A 13,700-nucleotide genomic window follows, 5' to 3' on the forward strand; every position below is an offset into this window, starting at 1 on the left:
GTTTGCATCATTGCTTGTCTACAGCTAGAGATTGATCTAGCCTGTTGATTGTTGCAGCAGCAGCATGGTAACACTAATGCTGCTGTCATGTATGATCAGGTTGTGTTGTGCTTTTACTCCCTGAGTAAAGTACCGACTGTGACGCACAGGCTTGGTGAGAACTGTTGCTCTATGTATGTCAACAGTGCCATTGAGCAATTACAGAATCACCGACAGCACTAAGCCTTTTTTCATTTTCATTAAACAGTCCACTTCCAACTCTCCCAGACCGCTGGCTAATGCCCACACTCTATTTTTTGTTATTTCAGCCACATTATCAGTTTGTCTCCTCTCACCCCATTACACCTGGTTACCTGTACTGTAAAACACCCATGTGTTTTACAGTGTAGAAAAACCTGCTCGAATGAAAGATGACACTTTGAAGCTCTCCTGATTTGCTCCCAGTCCTGCGTTTTGTAGCCATATATTCTAAGTAGTAACTCCTCCCCAACACAAAACACTCTCAAGCAGCTCATTTTACTAATTGAACCCTCAGATCATTATCAAAGCACTATTTACCTCTGTGCAATATTTTAATTAGATTATAGTCTCTATTTAACCCATCATGGACTCTTTGAAGCTCTGTGTTTTTAGTGTTAAGTCCTCAGATGCGTGGTTGGAAACAAATGACGGGGCCCTTTTTAATTTAATGAGAAACGCTGCCTATCCAGACTCAGTCTCTTTGCATCTTTTTTAGGTCCCACCTACTCATTTTTTGCCATTGAAATCCAGTTAATTGAAGGAGTCTTTCGCCGCTATACAAGAAGGGGGCCAAATTAGCATCCCTTTCTGCCCATTGGGAAGCTAAGGCAGACGTGGATGCTTTGATGTGAGAAGTACGCTTTCAGTAGGCGGCAGGCTTCCTGAAAATGAGCTGATGGCCCTGCTATTAGGTCCAAATGCAGATGCGTCCATGTGTTGCAAAACGCTTAATCTTTTAATTGATCACCTTCTGCATGGCCTATTCTCCACATAGTCCCCCCCCCCCCACCACGGCCTGTTAATCACAATCACATTTTGAAGATGACATGAATTGCTTTTCAAAAGGCAGGAAAGGATGGCTAAATCCAGTAGGAAGGACGAGAGAGGATTACATGTTATTATGTTAAATACCCAGTCAGAGATGCAGCTTGTGGTAAAACAATTTAATACATGTAATGAGAGCTGCTTTAATCTGTGTGGCTCATGTGTTATTATCTAATTAATAATAAAACTGTCCTACCCTTCATTGTTATCACAGTAATAATTGGACAATAAATAGTTGTCTACAACACTCCCATGAAGACTGCTCTTTTATTAATCTGCTTCTAAGTTTTATATTCAGCCTGACAGCAGCTCTGTCTGTGGATCTGAGGGCACAAAGTGGATTTAATGTTAGTCGATATGTTGGACATCTGTTGATAATTTAAGGATTATTTGAATGAGATATCCTGCAGCCTGGACCGTTGGTAAATTACTTTATCAGTGAATTAATTAAATAACTCTGAAATAGTGTAAAAAAAAAATAATAATTTAAAACAAAATTACACAAAATCTTTAGACAGTAAAATGCCAAAATGTGCAAAAATTCTATTGCATCTTTTTTTGTTATTTTGTTCCATACCATGAACAATAAATGAATGAATGTTTCTGCAATTATTTCTGCAAAACCTGAATTTGGAATTTAAAATATAAATAAAATATTTCCACGGCCACATTCTGCACTGAACACCCAGATTTATGTTGGCACAGGGAAACACATTAAATGCTTGTATGTAATATGGCATATTTTATTTCTTGGCATACTGTATTAAATTGTTGTGTGAAAATAATATTTTTAGGTCAAATAGATTTGTGTTCAACATAGCTGTGCTACTAGAATCCTTTCAATTCATTTTATTCTGAAAAATTTAAATTTATTTTTAGTATATTTGTAGATATTTCCATCTGACTCTGTTGACTAATTGATTTTCTTGAGAACATCCATCAAGCCTCTACCAAATCCCATCATTACATGCATGACCCATGTGCCACACCCTTGAGTATTCTTAGCAATGCACTGATGCTAAAATATACAAATAGAAAAAAAAGAGTTGTATATTTTTCCTCTCTTCAGTGTAGAAGATTTATTAATTAATATTAAAAACAAACAAACAGAAGGATGTCTACGTCCTGCTCTTTGATTTGTACACTGTAAACAATAGCTGTTAATTTACAGCAGGATTTCAACAGTATTAACCTGTTATTGCTAAAAACAGTGCTTTAATGTTAATACAAAAGAAAACCTGTTAAATTAATTATATTGTAATTATAATGCATTCTTAAAAAACATCACTTTACTGCTGATCAACTGTCTAAAGTATCATCAGTAACAGCTTCATGCAGTAGTTGTTGAATTCTGGGACCTGGTCTGCTCATGTGAGGCTTGTACATTGTACATGATTGTAAAATCAGTGAATTAGCTCTATTGTTCTTCATCACATGTTGTTCTGGTTTGTATTCTGTGCTTGTAGCCAGCTAGAGACACACATTTTGGGAAAAGTGTCAACAAGTCTATTATAGCCTTTTTCTAACAAGTGCCTTTAATTGTATTTAGTGTGACTATTCCTATGTCTGTAACCTGCTAAGTCTATTCATCTAGGCAAAAAATAATGTTTATTAAAATGTATGTAAAAAATAAATAGTGCATTAAAACAAATCAGTAAAATAATGTAAAAGAAAGCTATATAATGTATCTTTAAATAGTAAATTAACTTTAAAATACTGTGAAATTAATAAAAGAAAACATTATTTTTCATTAACAGTACAAAGCTGTAAATTTCAGCAAAAGTATAATAATGTTAATTTTACAGTAACATAAAGGCAAACCCTGCTGCCAGTTCTTTACTCTTATTTTACTGGGACATTATTAACAGTGAGGTTTAAAGCTCAGCTGGATGCACGCAGAGAACAAGCAGCCTCGTATTCAGCACTGAGCTCCATGCTGAGGAGACACGATTACACGTGCAGCTTAAATAATAATAACACCATAGGCTAAATTAATATTTATGTTGTTTTGCAAATAATTCCTGCACGGTTGAGATACTAAATGCAAAATAAGAAAGACTTTAAAAATAAATAATAAAAGGTATAACAGAATAAACGAAGCCGAGAACAGATTCATTATTTATATACTATATATATATATTTACACACACAAATATATAAATGCCAGAAGTGTCTTCGGGCAAAACTTGATTTTACAAAACGTTCAACATTATATGGACAAACGGAAAAAAAAAAAATATATATATATATAAAAAAAGAAGAGATAACGATAATAATAAAAAAGAAGATTTCGTTTGGGATAAAAGTGCAAATGATGGGGCAGCATGATGCGTTACAAAGCAAAGAGCTGGTGGCTTATTTCGGCCTGTAATTATTTGTACATTTTCCATCTGACAATAAAAAAAGACGTATAGGTGACATTTCAACATGAACAAATGTCTAGACTTTTTAGTAATAATATTAGGATAATAACAATAATAATAATAATAATAATAATAATAATAATAATAATAATGTTAGGATAATAATAATAATAATAATAATAATAATAGCGTGAGCTATTCTGTGTTTAACAGACATAACAACACTTACAGAGGATATAAAATATCAATAATAATAATAATAATAATAATATTAGGCTAATAATAATAATTATAATAATAATAATATTAGGCTAATACTACTACTACTACTAATAATAATATTTTTAGGCTAATAATAATACTAATTATAATAATAATAGTAATATTACGCTAATAATAATAATAATACTACTACTAATAATAATAATAATAATATTAGGCTAATAATAATGATAATAATAATAATGAAATATTCTGTTTGTCAGACATAACAACACTTACAGAGGAAATAAAATTGTTAAAAATCAATTTGCATGTTTGAATAAATATGAACATTATTTTTAAAACATTAATTTAGGTTATATATATATTTATAATGGAAGGTTATCAGTGTTATCTACAGTACATTTACAGAGTGACAGTCTGCCGCAGATGGAAACAGCCGTGCAGCCTACTGTACTATAGTAGATGATCCGGAGAGATAATGTCCTCCTCGATGTCCACGTCGTCGTCGTTGTCCTCGTCCAGCAGGTAGGAGTCCTCCTGCAGTCCTCCGAGATGCTGCTGCTGTTTCTGCTCCTCGGAGCTCTTCTCGGTCAGTTCTCCCTCGCTGGAGTTCTCCATCTCTCCAGGAGGTTTCCTCTCGTCCTGAGTCTTCCTCAGCTGCTTCTTGTGCTTCATCCGACGGTTCTGGAACCACGTTTTCACCTGCACGAATTATAAAAAACATCCTATAAATATAATATACGCAGTTGATCCCATATTAGTCTGTCATTTAAAGAAATACCAAATATTATTATTTTTTAGATTTATTTAAATAACCTAAACGACACATAAAGAAGTGGCCTATATATGGAATAGAGATACTGAATTTATATTTAGCATACTAGACTTTAGAAATATTCCCTGCATGTATTTCATTTATGTGCTATTATTATTATAATTTACTCAGAATGACACATAAACATCAATTCTTCAGGTGTGAAATTGCAAAAATCCATATTGCTCTTATAATAAAGGCCAATTTAATTATTTTTTACATTTATTTTTCAGGTTATTTAAATAACCCAAACAACATAAAGAAGTGGCCTATGGAATATAGATACTGAATTTATATTTATAATAGAATATATATAGAATTCGTGGTTTATTTAATAGGGACCAATATAATGTACATAGACAACTTAAAAACATCTATCTGATGTCAGTATCATAGTGCTTATAGCGGATGCTAATTTGCAACACCTGTACCTAGAAAGGCTTTTTGTGAAAATAAGAGATTAAAACAGGAATGAGTAGAGGAAAAATAAATAAATACAATAAAGCACACATTTAAAAACATTACATGAAAAACTAGACATGAGTTCAGGTTTGTCGCTGAATTAACCAGGATTTGGTTGCTCTCTTAAAGGTGGTAAAGTTTGCAGCAGATTTTAAGTGATCAGGTAGCAAGTTCCTTTCGCAGAAAAAGCTGTCTGAGTAAAAGATGTTTTGCAGAATTGAACTTTACAATCTCCACTTGAAGCTGCTTTGATGTGTGCGTGTGTGTGTGTGTGTGTGTCTCTACCTGTGTCTCTGACAGGCTGAGCGCCGTGGCCAGCTCGACTCTCTCCGGTGTGGACAGGTACCGCTGGATCTCGAACCTTTTCTCCAGACCGGACAGCTGCGAGTCTGAGAACACCGTCCGGGCCTTCCGGCGCCTGCAGTGTTTCCCAGGTAACTCCGCGTGATGCTGGAACAAGGCCGGCATCTGCATCCCTACACAGACACAGGTGAGAGGAAAACCAGTGGTTAGAGATTATACCTGCTCAACAAACAACATCATAATGTCTGTCTGAGAAACTATTTTCACTGAATTAATATTAATTCCATGAAATGTTGAGGTTGTTTTCTCTTTAGTGCACTTGATGAGTTTGTCTGTTGGTTTATAGACTGTTGTAATTATTAAACTGTGGATTGCATATATGAAAACAGCCTTGAAAAAAGGGAAGTATAAAAAACAAATAAATAAATGAGATAAATATAGTTTGATAATGGCTGTTATAAGTTATAAAAACTTTAGTTTAGTCTAATTATTTACAGAATAATCAGAGCAACAATAATTATTGCCTTTTGGACACAAGTTGAACATAAATTAAAATAAAAATAAGTATATTAGTATGAGTATTAGTTTCTTTCCTCTGGGCCATACGGACACTGAACAAACAATAAATCTGTGCAATATTAATACACTGAATGTAAAATACATTTATCTGTGCAATATATCCTTTGATGCAATATATATATATACCTCAAGTGCAACTCTGTTTACATTTTATTTATTACATCTACCTATTTTACAAGAGAAATTATCTCTGTTTACATTACATCTATTTTTATATTTTATACTTCTAGTGTAACACTTCTGTTTTTATTTATTTATTACATCTGCTTTACCTGTTTTATTTGTCTTATTATAACTGTGTTTGTTTTATCTTTTATATGTTTTATCTGCCTCGTTTAGTCTCGTCAAGTATTTGTTTTAAAGCTCTGACCAGAACTGTGAGTCTCGTTGTATTTAATAAGATGACAATAAAGCTTTCTATTCTATTCTATAGTATAATATTTTTTTTTTCTAAATTGGATAAAGGAGAATTTAATATTATCCTGAACTGAATATCACTGCAAATGATGTTATATTCCCATTATTTACAGAATAATCAGAGCAACAATAATTATTGCCTTTTGGACACAAGTTGAACATAAATGAAAATGAAAATAAGTATAACATAATATATATATTGTTTTCTAAATTGGAGAAAAGGAGAATTTAATATTATCTGACTGAATAATCTATTGGTTTTTGAGTTTTCCAGAGATGCTCAACCACTTGAGATCAGATCTATCACTGCAAATGATGTTATATTCCCAGACTATTTAGTGAATTTTAAAACTTAGTTTAGTCTAATTATTTACAGAATAATAATAGCAACAATAATAAATGCCTTTTGGACAAAAGTTGAACATAAATTAATTTTTTTTCTAAATTGGATGAAAGGAGAACTTAATATTATCCTGAATTTTTGAGTTAGTTTTTTTCCAGAGATGCTCAACCACTAGAGATCTATCAAAATATGTTATATTCCCACACTATGCAGGGTTATGTAAATCTATAATTGACTTTCCAGTTTTAATAATCTGTAGGAAATAGACCTCAGCAGCATTTTGTGCACTAATACTGTAGTTTCTATCTGACTGAAGTGTCCTTGTTCCTCCAGGCCTCTCTGTGCGCCTACAGGTGCCAGATGTGCGCCTGTGCCAGATGTGCTTACCAGAGGTGAAGAAGTACTGGTGGTGATGCTCCGGCTTGTGCAGAGGATGGTGCGGATGCGGAGCCAGGATCGGAGTTGGCATCAGCGGGTATCCGTACTCCAGGATGGGCATCCTGGAGGCCAGAGAGCTGCAGAAGGGCGACGGGATGACCTCTCTCAGAGGTTTGGGTTTGTGCAATAAGATGTCCTCGATGAAGAACGACGTGGACCTCTGAGCAGGAGCCACGGATGCGTAGTTCAGACTCATGATGGTGGTTGTTTTGGGTTGTTTTCCTGTCTTTTTAAACCTGCATCAGCACCAGCCTCTTCTCTCTCCTCCAAGTCTCCCAGGCTTTAAATGCAGCCCCCTGTGTGTGTGATCAGTGAGTGACACTACGTCGAGCATCACATAGATATCAGTGGGAGGGAAAGATTTCCAACAAGCATATATTCAGACAGATAGAGGATTGGGGGAAATTGATTTACGCAGCAGCCAATTAGAGCTGTGGATGTGGAGGATGGGAGGAGAGATGTGAGGGGTTTGTTCTTCCTTCTGATTGGCTGGCTGAGTCAATGAGTTCAGAGCTGGTGGAGAAAAAAAAAGAAAAGCAAAAATAAAAAAAAAAGCAAACAAGAGTCCAGATATGCACCTGTGACCGAGACCCAGTTCATCTGAATAGCTACTGAAAATATCCATCCGAGAATCATCATAACTCGTAGAGGTGCTTATGTGGTTGCCCCTAGCAACCGTGCTGTTTTTATTATTTTTTATCCCATATATGGAGCCAAGAATTAGTTTTTAGCCTAAATAGTTTGTGAAAATACAGTTTCTGAAGAAAATTATTATTATTAAATGTTAATTATGAATGCAAAACGAGATTGCTATCTCTCATGGAAACTGCTGGTGATTCAATATTTAATAGGATATTCTATAAACTAGTTTAGTTGATATTGGTTTAGTTTTATTAAATATTTGATTAAATATTTTTGGTTTTGGCCTATTTTTTAAGATTATTATAGGCTACTTTACTCACCAGGTGTGAAATAGCCAAAATCATAGCCAACATTCATTTCTCTTATAATAAAGTCTAGGATACTTTCTGGATTTCTATCGTCGTGCTCTGTTGTATGTTTAAAAGCTACATGTGAATATCTATTTTGCATTATTTGTGTGTTTTTGTGGTTTGTTGGACCCAGTTCATCTGAATAGCAACTGAAAAAAATCCATCCGAGCATCATCATAACTCATAGAGGTGCTTATGTGGTTGCCTCTAGCAACCGTGCTTTTTTAAATTTTTTTATCCCACATATGGAGCCTAGAATTAGTTTTTACTTATATATATACATAAATATATATACATACATATATATAATCTTTAATGTTTTAATGTTTTTAAAACTGTTTTAATTATGTCTTAAAGGTCCCATATCGTGCTCATTTTCAGATTCATACTTGTATTTAATGTTTCGCCTAGAACATGTTTATATGCTGTAATGTTAAAAAAAACCTTTATTTTCCTCATACTGTCTGCTTGAATATACCTGTATTTACCCTCTGTCTGAAACGCTCCGTTTTAGCTCATTTCAACGGAATTGTAATGGAAGTGCGTTGCTAGGCAACAGTTTGGGTCCATGTTTACTTCCTGTCAGCTGATGTTATTCACATACACTGCAACAGGAAATAAACTGGGACACATTTAGTATGTTTATGTTTAAAACCGTGAAATTATCTATATATTTTATATTTGTGACATCACAAAGGGACTGAAATCCTAACGGCTTGTTTCAAACGCACAATTACTGAATACGGGATGTGTGTATTTTTTCTTATATATAGCGTTTTGATAGTTTAACAGTATTTATATAGCACTAAAACCTGCTTTATAATATAAAAGACATGAAAATCTCACTTTTTACAATATGGGACCTTTAATGTTCTTTTGCACTTTGTCACAATGTTCTTGAATGTTTATGTAAAGCACTTTGAATTGGCCTGTTGCTGAAATGTGCTCTACAAATAAAGCTGCCTTGCCTATAGCCTAAATAGTTTGGAAAATACAGTTTCTGAAGAAAATTATTATTAAATGTTAATTATGAATGAAATTATGAATCTCTCATGGAATCTGCAGTATGTTGCTTATTAAGTATTTCATAGGATATTTCATAGGATATTCTATAGGCTAGTTTAGTTGATTGTGCTTATGTGGTTGCCCTAGCAACCGTGCTGTTTTTTTTTTTATCCCACATAATGAGCCAAGAATTAGTTTTTTACTTATATAGCCTAAATAGTTTGGAAAAATACAGTTTCCGAAGAAAATTATTATTATGAAATGTTAATTATGAATGCAAAATGAGATTGCTATCTCTCATGGAATTTGTTGCTTATTTAAGTATTTAATAGGATATTCTATAGAGTTGATATTGGTTTAGTTTTATTAAATACTTGATTAAATATTTTTGGTTTAGGCCTATTATTAAGATTATTACAGGCTACTTTACTCAGAATGACAAATAAACAGCAATTCTCCCGGTGTGGTATTTAAAGCCAACATTCATTGCTCTTATAATATAGGCTATATTATAGGCTATACACTTACTGGATGTCTATAGTCGTGCTCTGTTGTATGTTTAATATCTATTTTGCATTATTTGTGTGTTTTTGTGGTTTGTAGGATCCCTGTATTCTTTGGGCTACAAGTCTCAGAAGGAATAAACAAAGGAACCCAAGCTGCATCTTCTGCAAACATTATGAATACAACAGGAGATGTTCTTGTTATCCCCTCTGCAGTATATGTTGCTTATTAAAGTGTTTAATAGGACATATTCTAGTTTAGTTGCTGGAAGGAGCATCAAATTTCCATTTCAAGCTGGTGACTTTAAAAAAAAAAAAAAACATGTTCTAGTATCCATGTTTAAAACATTTGAATATTCCTACTAAATACTAAATAGGTTTATGTCTTTAGACGGTGTTATTGCTGAACTAATCCATATACTGTGCACTGGCTGGTAAAACACATGTTTGCACATCTGTGCGTCATATATATCCAGGCTATTTGTGTGTATTTCCTCTTATTAGTCCCTCTTATTCCTTATAGCATCACTTTGATATTATCCCTATAAATGCATGAACTTGAGTGATTTAATGTAACTTTTTTGATTACTTCTGTAATTACTTTCTATAAGTCATCCATACTTAGATCTACTTATCTAGAAACTTGAACATGCGACCACATAGTGTATTTTTTTTTCATTCCACTCTTCTGCACTCTTCCTTCATGTTAGTAGTTTCTGAATGAAGTCATGAAGCCTGTGTGTCACAGGAGGATTGTTCTGCTTACAGGTCTGTCTAGTAATTCCGCCCAAATTGGCTGTAATTGTCGGTATTAAAATCTGGGAGAGTACAAGTGCTGCTCCTGTGCCCATTTGTGAAAAGAAAGCGGTGCTCTGTAATTTGTTGATATGGTGTTCTCATCACATTTCCAATCAGGCCTGTTAATATGAAAGTGTCTTAATGTAGGCAGAATTCACGCTGCAATGCTATTAGGCAATTAAGGGGAGATGTTAGAGCGGAAGTTGTAATCCTGAGGCTGGAGGACAGGATTTCCATTTGATCAGATGGAGGGAGAACAAATTAATTACTGGGAATCAGATGCTGCTCTGCTGCTGCATTAGTTTAGCATAGGCTCCTGTTATAAATGGACAAAATGTGAATTAGCATATAGTTGGATGGTTACAAATCAAACACCTTGGTGGAGACTGCACATTAGTTCTACCTGAAGACTCAGTAATAACTCCCATCATGAATGAAGCTGCTGCAAAATGTGAATTAGCATAGTTGGATGGTTACAAATCAAACACCTTGGTGGGGACCAATATTGGCTCCAATCTCGCCTACTGCAGCTTTAAAGTACCAAACATAAAAGTACATATTCTGCAGAATAATGTATATTATTGGATTATACTTATTGATGCATTAATGTGTTTATCACTTTAATGTTGCAGCTGGTAAAGGTGGAGCTCATTTTAATGACTTTATATACTGCTGGGTAGTTTAATCTATAATAATACATCATTTATTCCTATTAATAATCTGAATCTGTAAAGTAACTAAAGTTATCAAATCAATGTAGTGGAGTACAAAGTACAATATTTCCCACTGAGATGTAGTGGAGTAGAAGTAGAAAGTATCAGAACATAAAGTACAAGTACCTCAAACTTGAATACATGTACTTAGTTACTTTCCACCACTGAGTACATGTTATAATGTGTTTTCCTAAGCATTCTTTACTGCTCCTGTTGGAATAAAATAATTGTTGATTATTAAACTGAAAAGTAGTAATGTGTTTTTGATACCTTCACTTTTTTTTTGCATTTTAAATTTCTGGTTAATATAATTTTGTGATTTAGTCTTTGGAAGCTAGAGTAGTATAATCCTTAAAATTCAAAACCATTTTTTTGTATATGGCAACCTTAAAATTTAGTATTCAGCAAAGTTGGCAGTATAGGTTAATGCAGTCGAGGCTTGTAATAGTTAATATACAACAACTCCTGCATGCATAAACACATACTGAGGAGGTGGCTCTTCTTTATAGGGCATTTATTTTGTACATTTATACAAGCAGACGCACACGAATCACTCACACAAACACACAAACACAGTGTTCAGTACATCCAATTTCAGTATGAATTAAAAAGTTGGATAAAAAATATATGTATATACCTTTTAAGTTTTACAGATATACTACTGTAATAACTCCCATCATGACTAAAGCTGCTGCAAAATGTGCACAATCTCCTTAAAAGTCACCACAACCTTCATTTCCAAGATATGTCATTTTTTTCCATCAATTAGTCAAAATTCAGGAAACAAAGGATTTTTTTTCTTTTCTAAAAAATGACTTTTTTTTTTTTTTTTGTATGTAGACAGCAGAAAAGCACAGAGAGCTTTTAAAGACACAGCAGATGGAGGTAACCCTGCATGCACCTGGCTGGAATCAGCTACAAAATGACCTGAAACTTGGAGAGCTGGTCTCACTGAATGTCTTTAAAGTGCTTATAAAAGATTTGGAAACAAGCACATCTGGCTGCAGATGTTTTGAATGCTGATGAATGTTTTGTATTACCTTATGATTCTGTAATTTGCTCTTTGTCTTTGTTTCCAATTGTTATGTGTGTTTTATGTCTGCAACTGTGTAGGTGTGCTGCTGCTGCTGCCTATCTTGGCCAGGGCACTCTTGGAAAAGAGATTTTTAATCTCAATGTGTTTTTACTCCTGGTTAAATAAAGGTTAAATAAAAAAAAGAAAGAAAAAAAAAGAAACTCCCATCGTGCAAAATGTGCACAATCTTCTAAAAAGTCACCACATCATTTTTATAGTGTGTCATTTATGTTTCCATCAAGTATTAGTCAACATTCAGGAAATAAATTATTATTATTATTATTTTTTTTCTATGTAAGCAGCAGAAAAGCACAGAGAGTTTTTAAAGACAGATCTGCACGCAGCAGATGGAGATGGAGGTAACCCTGCATGCTTTGCACCTGCAGCTGTGCGTCAATCCCCTTTATGTGGAGCGCACCAGGATAACAAGTTGCTTTTAGGGGAAAATTAGAAAGTAAATGAAACAAATGGTGATGAAATCGTCTTAAGGATCCGTTCTTCAGGCTGCACGTTAAGCGGCTTTCTGTGGCCATTTCATTAAGTAAAACATGTTGAGCCGGTCAGAGCAGAGCGTCGTTTGGATAAAGAGGTTTCCAGTGTTTGGCTTCTAGTCTTCAGAGCAGTCTGCTGGTGATAGAGAACGATGGAGCGAAGGAATAAAGGGATGTAGAGGATGTTAACTCTGCTAAATGTGTTTTAAATACACTTTATGGTATTTATATAATATAGATCTGGTTTATTCAGTTTAAAGCTGTAAACAATTGCTGTTAATTGACAGCAGGATTTCAACAGTATTAACCTGTTATTGCTAAAAACAGTGCTTTACTGTTAATGCAAAAGAAAACCTGTTAAATTAATTATATTATAATTATAATTATAATGCATTCTTAAAAAACATCACTTTCCTGCTGATGAACTGTCTAAAGTATCATCAGTAACAGTTTCATGCAGTATTTGTTGAATTCTGGGACCTGATCTGCTCATGTGAGGCTTGTACATTGAACATGATTGTAAAATCAGTGAATTATCTTTATTGTTCTTCACTCACATGTTGTTCTGGTTTCATTCTGTGCTTGTAGCAGCTAGAGACACACAACAAGTCTATTATAGCCTTTTTCCTAACAACCTTTAATTGTATTTAGTGTGACTATTCCTATGTCTGTAACCTGCTAAGTCTATTCATCTAGGCAAAAAATAATGTTTATTAAAATGTATGTAAAAAATAAATAGTGCATTAAAACAAATCAGTAAAATAATGTAAAAGAAAGGTGAAAAACAGCTATATAATATATCATTAAACAGTAAATTAACTGTAAAATACTGTGAAATTAATAAAAGAAAACAGTATTTTTCATTAACAGTACAAAGCTGTAAATTTCAGCGACAGTATAATAATGTTAATTTTACAGTAACATAAAGGCAACCCTGCTGCCAGTTCTTTACTCTTATTTTACTGGGAAATTCTTAACAGTGTTGTATATTATAGTCTTCTAAATTATTATTATAATATATATATATATATATATATATATATATAAATATATTCCCATTATTATTATTTTATTATTATTATTTTTATTTAAAAATATATATATATATATATAT

General features: G+C 33.5%; 1 protein-coding gene across 1 annotated transcript; it reads right to left on the reverse strand.

The window, feature by feature from the left end:
• Positions 1–3,875: 3,875 nt before the first annotated feature.
• On the reverse strand, positions 3,876–7,691 carry bsx (brain-specific homeobox). The gene is made up of 3 exons (XM_074611374.1): positions 6,959–7,691; positions 5,215–5,405; positions 3,876–4,355 (listed from the first exon to the last, which is right to left on the reverse strand). The coding sequence occupies exons 1-3, from the start codon at positions 7,203–7,205 to the stop codon at positions 4,107–4,109; spliced, it is 687 nt and encodes a 228-aa protein (XP_074467475.1). The 5' UTR covers positions 7,206–7,691; the 3' UTR covers positions 3,876–4,106.
• Positions 7,692–13,700: the final 6,009 nt, after the last annotated feature.

This window comes from Sebastes fasciatus, chromosome 16 (assembly GCF_043250625.1).
Source record: "Sebastes fasciatus isolate fSebFas1 chromosome 16, fSebFas1.pri, whole genome shotgun sequence".
NCBI lineage: Eukaryota > Metazoa > Chordata > Actinopteri > Perciformes > Sebastidae > Sebastes > Sebastes fasciatus.